General features: G+C 49.7%; 1 protein-coding gene across 4 annotated transcripts in view; it reads right to left on the bottom strand.

The window, feature by feature from the left end:
- The window catches only part of trappc14 (trafficking protein particle complex subunit 14), an 88,989-nt gene that overhangs the window by 21,627 nt on the left and 47,685 nt on the right, over positions 1-19,677 (bottom strand). For 3 of the 4 annotated variants that reach the window (XM_078200840.1, XM_078200837.1, XM_078200838.1), the window contains exons 2-4: positions 18,648-18,743; positions 7,282-7,411; positions 1,108-1,194 (exon numbers count right to left, since the gene is read on the bottom strand). In XM_078200840.1, the coding sequence (XP_078056966.1) occupies positions 1,108-1,194; positions 7,282-7,411; positions 18,648-18,743 (313 nt within the window). Of the gene's footprint in view, positions 1-1,107; positions 1,195-7,281; positions 7,412-13,307; positions 13,381-18,647; positions 18,744-19,677 lie in introns of those variants that run through there. The other variant, XM_078200839.1, reaches the window with a different exon arrangement.

Genomic DNA, 19,677 nt, shown 5'->3' with positions numbered 1-19,677 from the left:
ACAGCAAACAGCAGCCCCGCAAAACATCTGGATCACCAAAACCCAACTCAGGTAAGAAATCGGATTGGATGGGGCACGTTCCAGCCACCAAGGCTGCGCTGCTGCCTCACGACACCAGGGACCCGGCTTCGATTCCTGCCTCAGGCAGCTGTCCGTGCGGAGTCTGCACATTCCCCCCGTGTCTGCGTGGGTTTCCTCCAGATGCTCCTCTTTCCTCCCACACTCCAAAGATGTGGTTAGGTGGATTGGCCATGCTAAATTGCCCCTTAGTGTCCAAAGATGTGCAGGTTAGGTGAATTGGCCATGCTAAATTACCCCTTAGTGTCCAAAGATACACAGGTTAGGTGGATTGACCATGCTAAATTGCCCCTTAGTGTCCAAAGATACACAGGTTAGGTGGATTGACCATGCTAAATTGCCCCTTAGTGTCCAAAGATACACAGGTTAGGTGGATTGACCATGCTAAATTGCCCCTTAGTGTCCAAAGATGTATAGGTTAGGTGGATTGGCCATGCTAAATTGCCCCTTAGTGTCCAAAGGTGTGTAGGTTAAGTGGATTGGCCATGCTAAATTGCCCCTTAGTGTCCAAAGATGTGCAGGTTAGGTGGGTTGGCCATGCTAAATTGTCCCTTCGTGTCCAAAGATGTGTGGGTTAGGTGGATTGGCCATGCTAAATTGCTCCTTAGTGTCCAAAGATGTGCAGGTTAGGTGGATTGGCCATGCTAAATTGCTCCTTAGTGTCCAAAGATGTGCAGGTTAGGTGGATTGGCCATGCTAAATTGCCCCTTAGTGTCCAAAGATGTGCAGGTTAGGTGGATTGGCCATGCTATACGTGTGGGGTTAGAGGGAGAAGGACTGGGTAGGATACTGGGCCAGAGAGTCGGTGTGGACTCGATGGGCCGAATGGCCTCTTCTGCACTGTCGGGATTCTATGATTCTCAGGTTAAAATATCGAGTGCTTCAGATGGGTTCAATTCGAGGAGCGTGCCAGGTAAGGCTAGGGCACTGAGGTTTTCACTGTGCCATTAGCCCCACGGCGTCTGTTAAAGGGGATGTCTCTGGGCAGCTGACAGAGCGATTGCTGCAAAGGTAGACTGACACCATTACCTTTAATAACAGTCAGCTGTTTCCCCGACACGTTGAGCTGTCGACACTTGACTGTCGGAGGCGGTAGCACTGTGAGCAGCGTACTCACTGAGGAGAGCGGGGGTGGGAGCGGGGGTGGAAGAAACATTAAAACAGTCAGTGAATATTAACGAACAATCACAAGAGACAGCGGAGAGGCCCGAACTCGGACAGCGACACGAGACAAGTGGCTGCAAACAGTCCTTCGCCCCGCCAGACCTCCCGTCCCACTGACGTCAGCAGAGCTGCCTTATCGTACAACTTGGCACACTTAATGATCACAGGCACCCATTTATTCTTCATATCCAGAGCCCCCCCCCCCCTCCCTTTCCCTCCCTCCCCCCTCCTGAGGTACTCTGCTCTCCAGAGGTGGAAACTCACTTGTGGCGACTGCTCTGCGGATTTAGAATCTTACAGGACAGCAGGAGGCCATTCGGCCCATTGCGTCAGCACCGGCTCGTCGCAGGAGAGGTCGTGTTCGCTCCCACACCTCTATTTTGTTTGTCCATAGTCCTGCAAACCCCTCGCCCTGTCCAAACCCTTTCCATAATTATGAAATCGCCTTCTGCCAACTTTTCAGATTGAGCGTTCAAGACGCCAACTCCTTCTGAAGCCAAGATCTGTCCTGGTCCCCCCACGCCGACACTATAGTTAAGAAAGCCCATCAACGCCTCTACTTTCTCAGAAGACCAAGGAAATTTGGCATGTCCACTATGACTCTCACCAACGTTTACAGATGCACCATAGAAAGCATCCTTTCTGGTTGTATCACAGCTTGGTCTGGGCTCCTGCTCTGTCCAAGACCGCAAGGAACTACAAAGAGTCGTGAATGTAGCCCAATCGATTACGCAAACCAGCCTCCCATCCATTGACTCTGTCGACACTTCCCGCTGCCTCGGGAAAAGCAGCCAGCATAATTAAGGACCCCACGCACCCCGGACATTCTCTCTTCCACCTTCTTCCGTCGGGAAAAAGATACAAAAGTTTGAGGTCACGTACCAACCGACTCAAGAACAGCTTCTTCCCTGCTGCTGTCAGACTTTTGAATGGACCTACCTCGCATGAAGTTGATCTTTCTCTACACCCTAGCTATGACTAACACTACATTCTGCACCCTCTCCTTTCCTTCTCCCCTACGTACTCTATGAATGGTATGCTTTGTCTGTATAGCGCGCAAGAAACAATACTTTTCACTGTATCCCAATACATGTGACAATAATAAATCAAATCAAAAAGCAAAGATGGTGGGGTAGGGTACCAGGTGCCAAACCTTCTACTTAATACTGGATCTATTCACAGCGCTGGACACGTCTGTCTCTTCCCTCACCGAGGGTTGTAGAACGGGAAGGAGGCGAGGGATTTGAAAACAAGGAGGGAATTATCACATCCACTTGATGCTGGACCGGGAGCCAGTGTAGGTCAGCGAAGAGTGTCGAAGGGGTTTGGTGCAAGTTAGGGTCCGGGTAATGGTGCTTTAGATGGACTCATTTTCTGGAGGGTGGGAGGTTGAGAGGCGAGGAGATTAGAGAAAAGGTGGAGACTGGAGGCAACAGAGGTGTGCATGAGGATATCTGTGGAAGGTGGCCTGAAAGAGAGATGGAGGTGGGAATAGATGATGGAAAGGAATTGGAGTCTGAACATAGAACATTACAGCGCAGTACAGGCCCTTCGGCCCTCGATGTTGCGCCGACCAGTGGTACCAATCTAAAGCCCCTCTAACCTACACTATTCCAATATCATCCATATGTTTATCCAATAACCACTTGAACGCTCTCAACGTTGACGAGTCCATCACTGCTGCAGGCAGGGCATTCCACGCCCTTACTACTCTCTGAGTAAAGAACCTACCTCTAACATCTGTCCTATATCTCTCACCCCTCAATTTAAAGCTATGTCCCCTCATGCTAGCCAACACCATCCGAGGAAAAAGGCTCTCACTATCCACCCTATCTAATCTTCTGATCATCTTGTATGCCTCTATTAAGTCACCTCTTAACCTTCTTCTCTCTAACGAAAACAACCTCAAGTCCCTCAGCCTTTCCTCAGACGATTTTCCCACCATACCAGGCAACATCCTGGTAAATCTCCTCTGCACCCTTTCCAACACTTCCACATCTTTCCTATAATATGGCGACCAGGACTGTACGCAATACTCCAAATCCGGCCGCACCAGAGTTTTGTACAGTTGCAGCATGACCTCCTGGCTCCGAAACTCAATCCCTCTACCAATAAAAGCTAACACACCGTACGCCTTCTTAACAACCCTATCAACCTGGGTGCCAACTTTCAGGGATCTATGCACATGGACACCCAGATCCCTCTGTTCATCCACACTACCAAGTATCTTACCATTAGCCCAGTACTCTGTATTCCTGTTACTCCTTCCAAAGTGAATCACCTCACACTTTTCCGCATTAAACTCCATTTGCCACCTCTCAACCCAGCTCTGCAGCTTATCTATGTCCCTCTGTAACCTGCCACTTCCCTCCGCACTGTCTACAACTCCACCGACTTTAGTGTCATACGCAAATTTACTAATCCATCCTTCCATGCCCTCATCCAAGTCATTAATAAAAATGACAAACAGCAGTGGCCCCAAAACAGATCCATGCGGTACACCACTAGTAACTGAACTCCAGGATGAATATTTCCCATCAACCACCACCCTTTGTTTTCTTACAGCTAGCCAATTCCTGATCCAAACCACTAAATCACCCTCAATCCCATGTGTCTGTATTTTCTGCAAAAGCTTACCATGGGGAACCTTATCAAACGCTTTGCTGAAATCCATATACACCACATCAACCGCTTTACCCTCATCCACCTCTTTGGTCACCTTCTCAAAGAACTCAAAAAGGTTTGTGAGGCACGACCTACCCTTCACAAAACCGTGCTGACTATCCCTAATCAAATTATTCCTTTCTAGGTGATTATAAATCCTATCTCTTATAATCCTTTCCAATACTTTGCCCACAACAGAAGTAAGGCTCACCGGTCTATTATTACCAGGGTTGTCCCTACTCCCCTTCTTGAACAAGGGGACAACATTTGCTATCCTCCAGTCTTCTGGCACTGTTCCTGTAGACAATGACGACACAAAGATCAAAGCCAAAGGCTCTGCAATCTCCTCTCTAGCCTCCCAGAGAATCCTAGGATAAATCCCATCCGACTTGGGGGACTTATCTATTTTTACCCTTTCCAGAATTGCTAACACCTCCTCCTTATGAACATCAATACCATCCAGTCCAACAGCCTGCATCTCAGTACACCCCTCAACAACACTGTCCCTCTCCAGTGTGAATACCGACGAAAAATATTCATTTAGTGCCTCTCCTATCTCTTCAGACTCCACGCACAACTTCCCACTCCTGTCCTTGACTGGCCCTAATCTTACCCTAGTCATTCTTTTACTCCTGACATACCTATAGAAAGCTTTAGGGTTTTCCTTGATCCTACCTGCCAAAGACTTCTCATGTCCCCTCCTGACTCTTAACTCTTTCTTTAGGTCCTTCCTGGCTAACTTGTAACTCTCAAGCGCCCTAACTGAGCCTTCACGTCTCATCTTAACATAAGTCTCAGCTCAGGGACAGGCAGCACAATGGAAGAGCACTTAGAGCACACTCTCTGGGTGGCACAGTGGTTAGCAGTGCTGCCTCACAGCGCCAGGGACCCGGGTTCGATTCCCGGCTCGGGTCACTGTCTGTGTGAAGTTTGCACGTTCTCTCCCCGTGTCTGCGTGGGTTTCCTCCGGGTGCTCCGGTTTCCTCCCACAGTCCGAAAGACGTGGTTAGGGTGCATTGGCCGTGCTAAATTCTCCCTCAGTGTTACCCGAACAGGCGCCGGAGTGTGGGCGACTAGGGGGATTTTCACAGTAACTTCATTGCAGCGTTAATGTAAGCCAACTTGTGACACTAACAAATAAACTTTAAACCTCAACAATTTCCTACTCCTTTGAGGAGTCCACTAACAGGATGAACACGATGGCCAAGATTCACCATCGTTGTACACGGGTCAGTGCGTAGGTTCCACGCAAGGACGGACACAGTCTCACAACCACTGCACAACAATGGAAATATTTCCCTTTCTTAGCATTGTGACATTAGTGTACCTTTAAGAAAGGTTCTTTTTAAAACATTGTGCCGCTCAGTTTTAGTGATGTTATTGTTGCTGCTTTGACTGGAAGTGTCCTTTTATTGCTATTTAAGTGGCTTCAATGGGGTTGTTTGTGTTTCCTGGGATTAGTTTTACCATCCTGCATTGTTAGGAGGACGGTCATGTGTTTTTGGACAGTTTTTTTTCCCATTTTCAGTTTGGAGTTGCAAGTTTTAGAAGGGACAGCAAGCTAAAAAGAAGTGTTTTCCCTCTCTCCCTGTTGTTTTGAAAATTCTGTTGGTTAGCGGGAAACAAGATCGTGTTTGCCTGAAGGGCGAAATCTGCTGTTGTTGGGGGCTGGACCAGAGTCTCTCTGATGTCTTGTCTTCAAACTGTTCAGAGTAAATCCAGAAAACTGCAGACATCAACCAAAGGACCCAAATTTCCATTATCACGTGAGCAGTAGAATTTGCTGTCTTGACACTGTTTCAAGGGTTTTGTCGATGGCAAGGGTTTTGGTTCGATTGGAACACGTTAGATATCATTGTTAAGGGTTATACATAATCGTAGTGGTTTTGTTTCTGGTTTGCAATTGATAAATTGCTAATTTCCTTACTATACATGTTAACTATATTCTTAAATAATCTTTGTCTGATAAAAGCTCCCTAGTGGGTCTTTTGAATCATACCTGAAGTGTGAAACCTGTCCTAGCCAAATTCAAGGTGCATAACTTGTGATCCAGGTGAGCTCCATAAAACACTGACCTGAACCATAACAACATGGACGCCTTTTATACTGATGAGAATCAAGAACAAAAAAAAAGCAATTCTACTTGCACTGACCTTGATATTTTTGTAAACGCTCATCTACGTGATGAAGAGAGGTTGGAAAGCTTTGGGCTCTGTTCGTTGAGACTGAGAGACAACCTGAGCGACATCTACTAGGTTATGAGGAGGAGGCGATGGCCTAGTGGTACTATCAGTAGACTATTAATCCAGAAACTCACCTAATGTTCTGGGGGACCCGGGTTCGAATCCCGCCACGGCAGATGGTGGAATTTGAATTTAATAAAAAATATCTGGAATTAAGAATCCACTGATGACCGATTGTCGGAAATCCGATCTGGTTCACTAATGTTCTTTAGGGAAGGAAATCTGCTGTCCTTACCCGGTCTGGCCTACATGTGACTCCAGAGCCACAGCCAATGTGGTTGACTCTAAACTGCCCTCGGGCAACTAGGGATGGGCAATAAATGCTGGCCCAGCCAGCGACGCCCATGTCCCATGAATAAAAAATAATTTGGGGCATGGATAGGGAGCAGCTGTTCCCCTTAGTCGAGGGGACATAGGTTCAAGGTGAGGGGCAGGAGGTTTGGGGGGGGGGGGGGGGGGGGGGGGGATGTGAGGAAAATCTTTTTTACCCAGAGGGTGGTGAGGGTCTGGAATGCGCTGCCTGGGAGGGTGGTGGAGGCGGGATGCCTCACATTCTTTAAAAACTACCTGGAGGAGCACTAGGCACATCATAACATTCAAAATTATGAGCTATGGGGGTGGCACGGCGACACAGTGGTGAGCACTGCTGCCTCACAGCGTCAGGGACCCGGGTTCGAGTCCCGGCTTGGGTCACTGTCTGTGTGGAGTCTGCGCGTTCTCCCCGTGGGTTTCCTCCGGGTGCTCCGGGTTTCCTCAGGGTGCTCCGGTTTCCTCCCACAGTCTGAAAGACGTGCTGGTTAGGGTGCATTGGCCGTGCTAAATTCTCCCTCAGTGTTACCCGAACAGGCGCTGGAGTGTGGCGACTGGGGGATTTTCACAGTAACTTCATTGCAGTGTTAATGTAAGCCTTACTTGTGACTAATAAATAAACTTTAAACTAAGTGCTGGTGGATGGGATGAGGTCGGAGGTCAGGTGTTTCTTGCGTGTCGGTGCAGACTCGATGGGCCGAAGGGCCTCTTCTGCGCTGTATGATTCTATAATACTTTACATCTCCTGCAGGGTGTCTGAAACATTCCTGACGCTCTCTCTCTCTGCGGTGTTACACTGCCAGGCGCGCCGCTGACCACATACCTTGAGCTTTAAAGGTGTTCTGATCTTCTCGGAAGATTTGGGAGGGGTTGCGGTTCTGGAGAATGGTGAGGTAGCCGTGCTCCCGCACTTCCGCTTTCTCCCGGTCCCGTTTCCACACGGTCACAATGATCTGCAATCGGACAGACGGTTCAGTCAGGAATGCTGGAGGAGCCGGTGGGAGAGGACGAGAGGGGGAAAAGAGAGAGAGAGAGATAAGGCGAAATAGGGAGGGCGGGCAAAGAGGGGCAGGTGGGGGCCCAGAAAGAGAGGGAAGTGGGGGAAGGGGGGGGGGGAGAGAGAGAGAGAGAGAGAGAGGGGGGGGGGAAGAGAGAGAGGGAAGTGGGGGGGGGAAGAGAGAGAGGGAAGTGGGGGGGGGGGAAGAGAGAGAGGGAAGTGGGGGGGGGGAAGAGAGAGAGGGAAGTGGGGGGGGGAAGAGAGAGAGGGAAGTGGGGGGGGGGGAAGAGAGAGAGGGAAGTGGGGGGGGGGGAAGAGAGAGGGGGAAGTGGGGGGAGGGGAAAGAGAAAGAGATAGGGAAGCGGGGAGGGGGGGAAGAGAGAGAGAGAGAGAGAGGGAAGGGGGGGAGAGAGAGAGAGAGAGAGAGAGAGAGGGGAAGTGGGGGGGGGAAGAAGAGAAAGAGAGAGGTAAGTGGGGGGGGGGAAGAGAGAGAGAGGGAAGGGGGGAAAGAGAGAGAGAGGGAAGGGGGGAAGAGAGAGAGGGGGGAAGTGGGGGGGAAGAGAGAGAAAGAGGGAGGGAGGGGGAACAGATGGAGGGAGGGAGAGGGGAACAGAGGGAGGGAGGGAGAGGGGAACAGAGGGAGGGAGGGAGGGAGAGGGGAACAGAGGGAGGGAGGGAGAGGGGAACAGAGGGAGGGAGGGAGAGGGGAACAGAGGGAGGGAGGGAGAGGGAGGGAGAGGGAAGAGAGAGAGAGAGAGAGAGAATGAGGGAGGGAGGGAGAGGGGGAGAGGGAAGAGAGAGATAGAGAGAGAGAGAGAATGAGGGAGGGAGGGAGATGATTGAGTGAAAGACAGGGGAAGAGAGAGAGAGCTTGTTTCTTTCAGGAGCAGACACAGGTCAGCACCAACATCCAGCCACGTGTTTCATGGCGCTCCACCTCTGATACATTGGGTTCTAACTTTCTGTAAAACAGAAACCTCAGCAAGAGGGCAGGGCTGGGGGTGAACAGAGGCAGCGGGGAAGAAATGCTTCATGAGGGAGATGGGGGCAAAGGAGACCATTCCTCTTGGGAGACCGGACCACCAACATTGGGACAGTGGTAAACAGCGAGATGGAACTTTCTGGAGGGGGCAGCTTCACACGGGGCTGTGAAATCGAGTAAACTCTCTATCTCCGAATCCACAGGCGGCTGGACAGACTGTGGGAGCAGATTAATGACCCAATGGGGTGTTGATCGTCACCACCTCCTGTTGGCCAGCCAGATCCAATGCTTGCACTGCTCACTCCGCAAAGGCAGTGAAGTCTGGAGCCTCATTCTCTCTCTCTCTGAGTCAGAGAGGTTTACAGCATGGAAACAGGCCCTTCGGCCCAACTTGTTCATGCTACCCCCCTTTTTTAAAAAACCCCTACGCTAATCCCAATTGCCCGCGTTTGGCCCATATCCCTCTATACCCATCGTACCCATGTAACTGTCTAAATGCTTTTTAAAAGACAAAATTGTACCCGCCTCTCCTACTAGCTCTGGCAGCTTGTTCCACCCTGTGTGTGAAAAAAGTGCCCCTTTTGTATCTCTCCCATCTCATCTTAAACCTATGCCCTCTAGTTTTAGACTCCCCTACCTTTGGGAAAAGATATTGACTATCTACCTTATCTATTCCCCTCCTTATGTTATAGACCTCTATAAGATCACCCCTGAGCCTCCTACGTTCCAGAGAAAAAAGTCCCAGTCTATCCAGCATCTCCTTATAACTCAATCCATCAAGTACTGGTAGCATCCTAGTAAATCTTTTCTGCACTCTTTCTAATTTAATAATATCCTTTCTATAACAGGGTGACCAGAACAGTACAGAGTATTCCAAGTGTGGCCTTACCAATGTCTTGTACAACTTCAACAAGATGTCCCAACTCCTGTATTCAATGTTCTGACCGATGAAACCAGGCATGCCGAATGCCTTCTTCACCACTCTGTCCACCTGTGACTCCACTTTCAAGGAGCAATGAACATGTACCCCTAGATCTCTTTGTTCTGTAACTCTCCCCAACACCCTACCATTAACTGAGTAAGTCCTGCCCTGGTTCAACCTACCAAAATGCATCACCTCGCATTTGTCTAAATTAAACTCCATCTGCCATTCGTCAGCCGACTGGCCCAATTGATCAAGATCCCGCTGCAATCTTCGATAACGTTCTTCGCTGTACACTATGCCACCAATCTTGGTGTCATCTGCAAACTTACTAACCATGGCTCTTAAATTCTCAGCCAAATCATTAATATAAATGACAAATAACAGTGGACCCAGCACTGATCCCTGAGGCACATCACTGGTCACAGGCTTCCAGTTTGAAAAACAACCCTCTACAACCACCCTCTGGCTTCTGTCATCAAGCCAATTTTGTATCCATTTGGGTACCTCACCCTGGATCCCGTGAGATTTAAACTTAAGCAACAACCTATCATGTGGTATCTCGTCAAAGGCCTTGCTAAAGTCCATGTAGACAACATCAACTGCACTGCCCTCATCTACCTTCTTGGTTACCCCTTCAAAAAACATTTGTGAGACATGATTTTCCACTCACAAAGCCATGCTGACTGTCCCTAATCAGTCCTTGCGTCTCTAAATGCCAGTAGATCCTGTCTCTCAGAATACCTTCCAATAACTTACCCACCACAGATGTGAGGCTCACTGGCCTGTAGTTCCCAGGCTTTTCCCTGCAGCCCTTTTTAAACAAAGGCACAACATTTGCCACCCTCCAATCTTCAGGCATCTCGCCTGTGACTCTCGATGATTCAAATATCATAGAATCATAGAAACCCTACAGTGCAGAAGGAGGCCATTCGGCCCATCGAGTCTGCACCGACCACAATCCCACCCAGGCCCTACCCCCCACATATTTACCCGCTAATCCCTCTAACCTACGCATCTCAGGGGCAAGTTTTTTTAACCTGGCCAATCAACCTAACCCGCACATCTTTGGACTGTGGGAGGAAACCAGAGCACCCGGAGGAAACCCACGCAAACACGAGGAGAATGTGCAAACTCCACACAGACAGTGACCCGAGCCGGGAATCGAACCCGGGACCCTGGAGCTGTGAAGCAGCAGTGCTAACCACTGTGCTACCGTGCCGCCTCTGCTAGGGGACCCGCAGTTTCCTCCCTCTCTCTATTCCCCCTTCGCCCCTCTCTGTTCCCCTCCGCCCCTCTCTGTTCCCCTCCGCCCTCTCTGTTCCCACTCCCCCCTCTCTGTTCCCACTCCCCCCTCTCTGTTCCCACTCCCCCCTCTCTGTTCCCACTCCCCCCTCTCTGTTCCCACTCCCCCCTCTCTGTTCCCACTCCCCCCTCTCTGTTCCCACTCCCCCCCTCTCTGTTCCCACTCCCCCCTCTCTGTTCCCACTCCCCCCTCTCTGTTCCCACTCCCCCCTCTCTGTTCTCCTTCCCAACCTCCCTCCCTCTCTTCCCCACTCCCCCCTCCGCACCCCCCCTCCCTCCCTTCCTCCCCTCCCTCCCTCTCTTCCCCCCCTCCCTCTCTTCCCCCCACCTCCCTCCCTTCCCCCCCTTCCTCTCTCCCTCCCTCTCTTCCCCCCCCCTCCTTCCTCTCTTCCCCCCCCTTCCTCTCTTCCCCCCCCTCCCTTCCCCCCCCCCTCCCTTCCCCCCCCCCCGGTCCAGTAAGGAGTCTCGGCATTCTGACAGAGACCCAAACGGGTCAGCTAGTCCACAGCAGGGCAATGATACACTCGTTGATGTAGTACGGGAGGCATCAACCAACCAGCAATTTGGTCAATTTAGAGTGATATTCCATTCCTTGATTCAGATCAACAACTCTTCCATCAGCCTCTGTTCTGGGTCCAGATAACCACTCGATGCACCAGTGACCTCCCAGCTAATGGGATGCTGAGCGTCTCTGGGCAGCGCCAGCGTTTATTGCCCATCCCTAATCGCCCTTGGAACCGAGTGTCTCACTTGGCCATTTCGGAGGGACAGTTAAGAGTCAATCATCATTTGTGCGGGTCTTTTTACTCTATGAACAGTATGCTTTGTCTGTATACAGCGCAAGAAACAATACTTTTCACTGTATCCGGATACATGTGACAAAAATAAATCAAATCAAAAATCAAAAGTTTATTTATTTGTGTCACAAGTCGGCTTACATTAACACTGCAATGAAGTTACCTTGAAAATCCCCTAGTCGCCTCACTCCGGAGCCTGTTCGGGTCAATGTACCCTAACCAGCACGTCTTTCGGAGTGTGGGAGGAAACCGGAGCACCCGGAGGAAACCCACGCAGACACGGAGAGAACGTGCAGACTCCACACAGACAGTGACTCCAAGCCGGGAATCGAACCCGGGTCCCTGGCGCTGTGAGGCAGCAGTGCTAACCATTGTGCCGTCCCAAAACACCTGGGCTCTTCCCGGGATTTGAACGCGGGACACTCGCATGCTAATGCTACCCTAAACGAGAATCATACCCCGAGACCAACGTGCCAATCGCCCAATTCATTCGTGGGACATGGGCGTCGCTGGCTGGGCCAGCATTTATTGCCCATCCCTAGTTGCCCCTTGAGAAGGTGGTGGTGAGCCGCCATCTTGAATCGCTGCAGTCCACGTGCTGTGGGTTGACCCAAATGTCGTTAGGGAGGAAATTCCAGGATTTTGACCCAGCGACTACGAAGGAACGGCCGATATATTTCTAAGTCAGTGGCTTGGAGGGGGAAAAGTTACATGTAGGCCAGAACTATTACAGGTAAGCACGATAGATTTCCTTCCCTGAAGGATATTAGTGAACCCTGGTGGGATTTTTTACCACAATCGGTGACAGTTTCATGGTCACCGTTGCTGAGACTAGTTTTTAATTACAGATTTTATTAATTGAATTTAAATTCCACCAGCTGCCATGGTGGGACTCAAACTCATTTCCCAGCGCATTAGCCGAGGTTTCTCGATTACTAGTCCAATGACAGTTCCACTGAGACTTTGCAGATTGTCAAATCTATCTCCAAAGGCAGCAGCTTCGGACTCCCTCCCTCCCTCTCCTGCTGTGCATTCCACATCTTCGAGTGGGTGGATTTGAGATCGCCAGAATTTATTTTGCGTGGAACATTTGCAGACGTTTCAGAGCAGATCTTAGGGGCCTGAGGACAGTGTTCCTGGCAGCAACATGACCAGCCAGACTCAATCATAGAATCTACGGTGCAGAAGGAAGCCATTCGGCCCATCGAGTCTGCACCGACCACAATCCCACCCAGGCCCTATCCCCGTAACTCAACATATTTACCCTGCTAATCCCCCTGACACTAGGGGCAATTTAGCATGGTCAATCAACCTAACCCGCACATCTTTGGACTGTGGGAGGAAACCGGAGCACCCGGAGGAAACCCACGCAGACACGGGGAGAATGTGCAAACACTACACGGGCAGTGACCCAAGCCGGGAATCGAACCTGGGTCCCTGGCGCTGTGAGGCAGCGGTGCTAACCACTCATCATTTTAAAAATCCCCAAATCCCTCAGAGAATCGACGAGGAAGCTGATTCGGAGCGTTTGTTAACGGTGTCAGCCGTGGCTCAGTCGACAGCACACGGGTCTCCAAGTCAGAAGGTTCGAGACCCACTCTCTCTGAAACACTCCTGCACAAAAACCTAGCTCGATACTCCCAGCGCGGTACCGAGAGAGTGCTGCACTGCCAGTGGGGCAGTCTTTCAGAGGAGACATTGAACCGAGACCCTGTATGTCCTCTTCACGTGGCGTTGAGTGTCCCGCTGGCCACTAGTTCGAAGAGGAGTTCTCCCCAGTGCCCCTCCTCAATATTTACCCCTCAATCGACACCACACACAAATAAATAAATGCTCCGGTCATTACCTCATTGATGCTTGTGGTACCTTGCTGTGCGCAAATCGGCTGCCGCTTTTCCGACATTACGAGTCAAAAGTACTTCATTGGGTTGTACAGCGGATAATAAAGAAAGCGAATGGAATGTTGCCCTTTATAGCGAAAGGAATAGAATATAAAGGGAAGGAAGTATTGTTGCATCTATACAAGGCATCGGTGAGGCTGCATCTGGAGTCGTGTGTACAGTTTTGGCCCCCGTATTTGGGGAAAGATGTAGTGGCATTGGAGGCAGTTCAGAGGAGGTTCACTGGATTGATTCCAGAGATGAGGGGTTTGTCGTATGAAGAGAGATTGAACAGTTTGGGCCGATACTCTCTGGAATTTAGAAGAATGAGGGGAGATCAAATTGAGGTCTACAAGGTGATAAAAGGTACGGGTAAAACAGACGTGGAGCGGATGCTTCCTCTTTGTGGGACATTCTAGGACGAGAGGTCTTAGGATAAGGGGCAGCAAATTTAAAACAGAGTTGAGGAGAAACTACTTCTCCCAAAGGGTTGTGAATCTGGAATTCACTACCCCAAAGTGCGGTGGATGCTGGGACAGTGAGTAAATTTAAGGAGGGGTTAGACTGATGTTTAATTGGGAATGGGTTGAAGGGTTATGGGGAGAAGGCAGGAAATTGGGGATGAGGAGCATATCAGCCATGATCGAATGGCGGAGCGGACTCGATGGGCCGAATGGCCTAATTCTGCTCCTATATCCTATGAATTTGTGAAGTACTATGGGATGTCCTGAAGCCATGAAAGGCCCTATAGATACACAAGTTTGAATTGCTTTGATTTATTATTGTGACATGCATTGGGATAGTGAAAAGTATTGTTTCTTGCACGCTATACAAACAAAGCATACCGTTCATAGAGTACACAGGGGAGAAGGAAAGGAGAGAGTGCAGAATGTAGTGTTACAGTCATAGCTAGGGTGCAGAGAAAGATCAACTTAATGCAAGGTAGATCCATTCAAAAGTCTGATGGCAGCAGGGAATGTATTATGTATTGGGATACAGTGAAAAGTATTGTTTCTTGCTCGCTATACAAAGCATACCGTTCATAGAGTACACAGGGGAGAAGGATTTGATTTGATTTATTATTGTCACATGTATTGGGATACAGTGAAAAGTATTGTTTCTTGCGTGCTATACAGACAAAGCATACCGTTCATAGAGTACACGGGAGAAGGATTCGATTTGATTTATTATTGTCACATATATCGGGCCAACCCTCTAGCAGAGCTCCTCCTGGAGCTGCCAGAGTTCCAAATTAATCTCCGGGCCCATCAAGGGGAAAAAAATTGCAAGGACGTTCCACATTTTTTTTGATCAGAGTTTCTTTTTGTGTTTGTGGGAGGCGGAAATGTTGCTTGGCTGGTCTGGGTGGGAGGTTACGTGGCCAAGCCTCCAGGACATGCCCAGCCGGGAGCTCTCCCTGTGTGAGGGGATCAGGCTGAAAATAGACGCTATGACTTCCCAGTAACCACAGCGTGGGTTTTGACTCGGAAAGCCAAATAGCCTGCATAACCCAGTTCAACAATTCTATTTTGGGAGCAGTCAGGAGCTCGGGGAAGGCCTCATAAATCAGTGCTCTGTGTCCCTCCCCCGGAACGTTCTCCTTCAGGTCAGCTGGTAAACCAGAGAGGGATTGAAACCAGACCCAGTGACTTCCTTTCCTACTCCTGACTTCCTTGTGGACAGACACTGGTGCACTTTTTCCACCCGGTCAAGGCTTCAAGTTTCCAGGTGTCCTGATCACCAACAACCTGTCCTGGGCCCCCCAGGCCGACGCTATAGTTAAGATAGTCCACCAACGCCTCTACTTTCTCAGGAGGCTAAGGAAATTCAGCTACGACTCTCACCAACTTTCACAGGTGCACCATAGAAAGCATTCTTTCTGGATGTATCACAGCTTGGTATGGGGCTCCTGCTCTGCCCAAGACTGCAAGGAACTACAAAGCGTTGTGAACAAAGCCCAGTCCATCACACAAACCAGCCTCCCATCCATTGACTCTGTCTACACTTCCCGCTGCCTCGGGAAAAGCAGCCAGCATAATCAAGGACCCCACACACCCCGGACATTCTCTCTCCCACCTTCTTCCATTGGGAAAAAGATACAAAAGCCTGAGGTCACGTACCAACCGACTCGAGAACAGCTTCTTCCCTGCTGCCATCAGATTTTTGAATGGACCTACCTCGCATTAAGTTGATCTTTCTCTACACCCAAGCTATGACTGTAACACTACATTCTACACTCTCTCCTTTCCTTCTCCCCTATGTACTCTATGAACGGTATGCTTTGTCTTTATAACACGCAAGAAACAATACTTTTCACTGTATCCCAATACATGTGACAATAATAAATCAAATCCTTCTCCCCTATGTACTCTATGAACGGTATGCTTTGTCTGCACAGTGCGCAAGAAACAATACTTTTCACTGTGTCCCAATACACGTGACAATAATAAATCAAATCCTTCTCCCCTATGTACTCTATGAACGGTATGCTTTGTCTGTATAGCGCGCAAGAAACAATACTTTTCACTGTATCCCAATACATGTGACAATAATAAATCAGACCAAATCCTTCTCCCCTATGTACTCTATGAACAGTATGCTTTGTCTGTATAGCGCGCAAGGAACAATACTTTTCACTGTATCCCAATACATGTGACAATAATAAATCAAATCAACCTGACATGAGGGGTTGATATTCAACGGAAACTGGGATAGAGCCATTATGGTACAAAAGGAGGCCATTCAGCCCAACAGATCCCTACTGGCTCTCTGTAGAACAGTCCTGTCAGTCCCATTCCTGCCCCTGCTCTATCCCTCAGAGTTTATTTCCCTCAGTCGCCCTTCCAATTTCCTTTGGAAATACATTCACTTGATTCACAGAATCATAGACTCTGGAGGCCATTGGGCCCATCGAGCCTGGAATGACCACAATCCCACACAGACCATATCCACATTACCCCATGCATTTACCCTAGCCAGTCCCCCTGACACTGAGGGGCAATTTACCATGGCCAATGCACCTAACCCGCACATCTTTGGAGTGTGGGAGGAAACCGGAGCACCCGGAGGAAACCCACGCAGACGCGGGGAGAACGTGCAGACTCCGCACAGACAGTGACCCAAGCTGGGAATCGAACCCGGCTCCCTGGCGCTGTGAGGCAGCAGTGCTAACCACTGTGCCGCCCCAATCATTCATCATCTGTGCTTCCAAAACCCTCGTGGGCAGAGAGTTGCAGGTCGTTACCACTCGCTGGGTGATAAAAGCTTTCCCTCACATCCACCTCCCATCTGCAAAACTTTAAATCGGTGTCACCCAGTCCTTGTACTATCGCCCAAAGGCAGCAGCTGAGAGCTCTTCCTCTAAGTCACAGGGAAGGGAAACTCAGTGAGATGTCCATTGCTGGCGAACCTGGCTTCATTTCCTCTAACTCCAGACTGGTGGGAGTTATGGGCATCTCACTTGGGAGGGACGTAGCCTTTCAACATGGGAGACCCAGACAGGAAGGATCAGCAAGTGATTCAACCTGGAGGAGGCGTCTCGCACTCGACGTTATTTGTAGAGGGATAGAATTGAAGAGTAGGAAAGTTACACTGAATGTTGGTGAGACCGTACTGTGTGCTGTTCTGGTCGACATACTATAACAAGGATATAGAGACACCAGGGAGGGGTAGGGAAGATTTACAAGGATGATCCCTACAAATCAGAGGTGTGGCTTTACATGTCACGACAAGTCTGACAAGGCTGGGTCTCTTTTCTGATGAAAAAAGGCGGCTGAGGGGGCTGGCGTAACAGAAGTGTTTAAAATTCTGAAAGGTTTTGATGGAATGGGTACAGGGAGTGTGGGAGGGAAGAGCGTAACTGGAGGCCATCAATATAAGATAGTCACTAATAAATCCAATGGGGAATTCAGGAGAAACGCCTTTACCCAGAGAGTTCTGAGAACGTGGGACTCGCTCCCACAGGGAGTGATTTAAGTGGTTTAAGCAAGACAAGCATATTAAAAGGAGAAAGGAATAGATTCATAGAATCCCTACAGTGCAGGAGGAGGCCATTCGGCCCATCGACTCTGCACCGACCACAATCCCAACTCGGCCCTATCCCCATAACCCCATGCATTTACCCTAGCTAGTCCTCCTGACACTAAGGGGAAATTTAGCATGGCCAATCCGCCTAACCTACACACTTTTGGACTGTGGGAGGAAGCACCCGGAGGAAACCCACGCAAGACACGGGGAGAATGTGCAAACTCCAGGCAGACAGTCACCCAAGGCTGGAATTGAACCGGGGCCCTGGCGCTGTGAGGCAGCAGTGCTAACCACTGTGGCACCAACATACACCCCAATAAGTATTGGCCAGTCTTCCGGGTGCTCTGGTTTCTACCCACAGTCCAAAGATGCATGGGTTAGTTGGATTGGCCATGCTAAATTGCCCCTCAGTGTTTAAAGATGTGCAGGTTAGGTGGATTGGCCATGCTAAATTGCCCCTTAGTGTCCAAAGATGTGCAGGTTAGGTGGATCAGCCATGCTAAATGTGTGGGGTTACAGGGATAGGACAGGGCCAACAGCCCGAGTAAGACACGGGGAGAACGTTCAAACTCCGCACAGACAGTGACCCGAGGCTGCAATTGAACCTGGGTCCCTGGCGCTGTGAGGCAGCAGTGCTATCTACTGTGCCGTGGATATGGTGATAGATTGAGATGAGGGAAGGTGGAAGGTAAACCTTATCCCCTCTTGAGGTATTGCTGTTTTCAGTAACTTTTGTTGCTCTGTTCTCGGCCTTTCTAGATAAATCTCCATTATTCTGACTGTTGTCACGCGTAACCTCTGCTATAATTTCCACAGTAAGAAGTCTCACAACAACAGGTTACAGTCCAACAGGTTTATTTGGAATCACGAGCTTTCACCAGGTGGTGAAGGAGCAGCGCTCCGTAAGTTCGTGATTCCAAATAAACCTGTTGGACTTTAACCCGGTGTTGTGAGACTTCTTACTGTGCCCCACCCCAGTCCAATGCTGGCATTGCCACATCATCATTTCCATTGCCGTTGTGTTGCTGTCTCCTGCTTTGTGGGGACAACAGGAATGGAAAGAATCACACCCCAGAAAGAATCTGCACCTTCAGCAGGAGATAACGGCGGAGTAGAGAAAATGGCAACCTTCCCCCAGAGATCCAGCTTACAATCTACCCCTTACCAGTGGAAAGATACATTTCTGAGGAGTGCATATGGGTCATGAGCATGTTTTTAGCTCTTGGGACGGACTCTGACGGGCGCCCAATGCACGGTCACATGATAGTGAAGTCTCTCACCTTCGCCTTTACCGTTCCAACCGGGAGCTTGTCCAGAGCCACTGAAAGGGGGAAGATCACTTCATCGTTGGAAATGATTGGCTCCTCCACCATAGTCTGGGGGAAGAAGGGAAAGAGAAACAGTGAGATACCGTGAGGGGCATGCGTCCCGTTAGGCACCCAGACAAAAGCATCAGTAAAACACATTCTAACGTTGCTCGGGCATACTGAACTATGAGTATTGCTGAAGAGAGAGACATGTTGCCCACGCTTTTTATCTTGCAAGCTGGAATAACAAATTTGAAACAATCAGTATTTTTATCACTGCAGTATAAATTGTTGTTAGAGTTTGAAATTTGGCATTCCTGCATTTGTCCCGATGAGTGCGAGATGAAAACATGTCAGCAACATGTCTATCCCCTTTCCGCAAAATTCAGACGCGGAAAACATTGCTAAAGGGACAGAGCAGATCATAGAATCCCTACAGTGCAGAAGGAGGCCATTCGGCCCATCGAGCCTGCAACCGACCATAATCCCACCCAGGCCCTGTCCCCGTATCCCCACATATTTACCCTGCTAATCCCCTTGACACGAGGGTCAATTTAGCACGGCCAATCCACCTACCCTGCACATCTTTGGACTGTGGGAGGAAACTGGAGCACCCGGAGGAAACCCACGCAGACACGGGGAGAACGTGCAAACTCCACACAGACAGACACCCGAGGCCAGAATTGATCCCGGGTCCCTGGCGCTGTGAGGCAGCAGTGCTAACCCACTGTGCCACGGTGTGAATGTATCACGGAAACCAGCCTCCCATCCATTAACTCTGTCTACACTTCCCGCTGCCTCGGGAAAAGCAGCCAGCAGAATCAAGGATCCCACGCACTCCGGACATTCTCTCTTCCACCTTCTTCCGTCGGGAAAAAGATACAAAAGTCTGAGGTCACGTACCAACCGACTCAGGAACAGCTTCTTCCCTGCTGCCATCAGACTTTTGAATGGGCCTACCTCGCATTAAGTTGATCTTTCTCTACACCCTAGCTATGACTGT

The sequence above is a fragment of the Mustelus asterias genome, chromosome 31 (genome assembly GCF_964213995.1).
Source record: "Mustelus asterias chromosome 31, sMusAst1.hap1.1, whole genome shotgun sequence".
NCBI classification, from domain to species: Eukaryota; Metazoa; Chordata; class Chondrichthyes; order Carcharhiniformes; family Triakidae; genus Mustelus; species Mustelus asterias.
The sequence above is the reverse complement of the archived record's forward strand: the minus strand, read 5'-3'. Positions and strand labels throughout refer to the sequence as shown.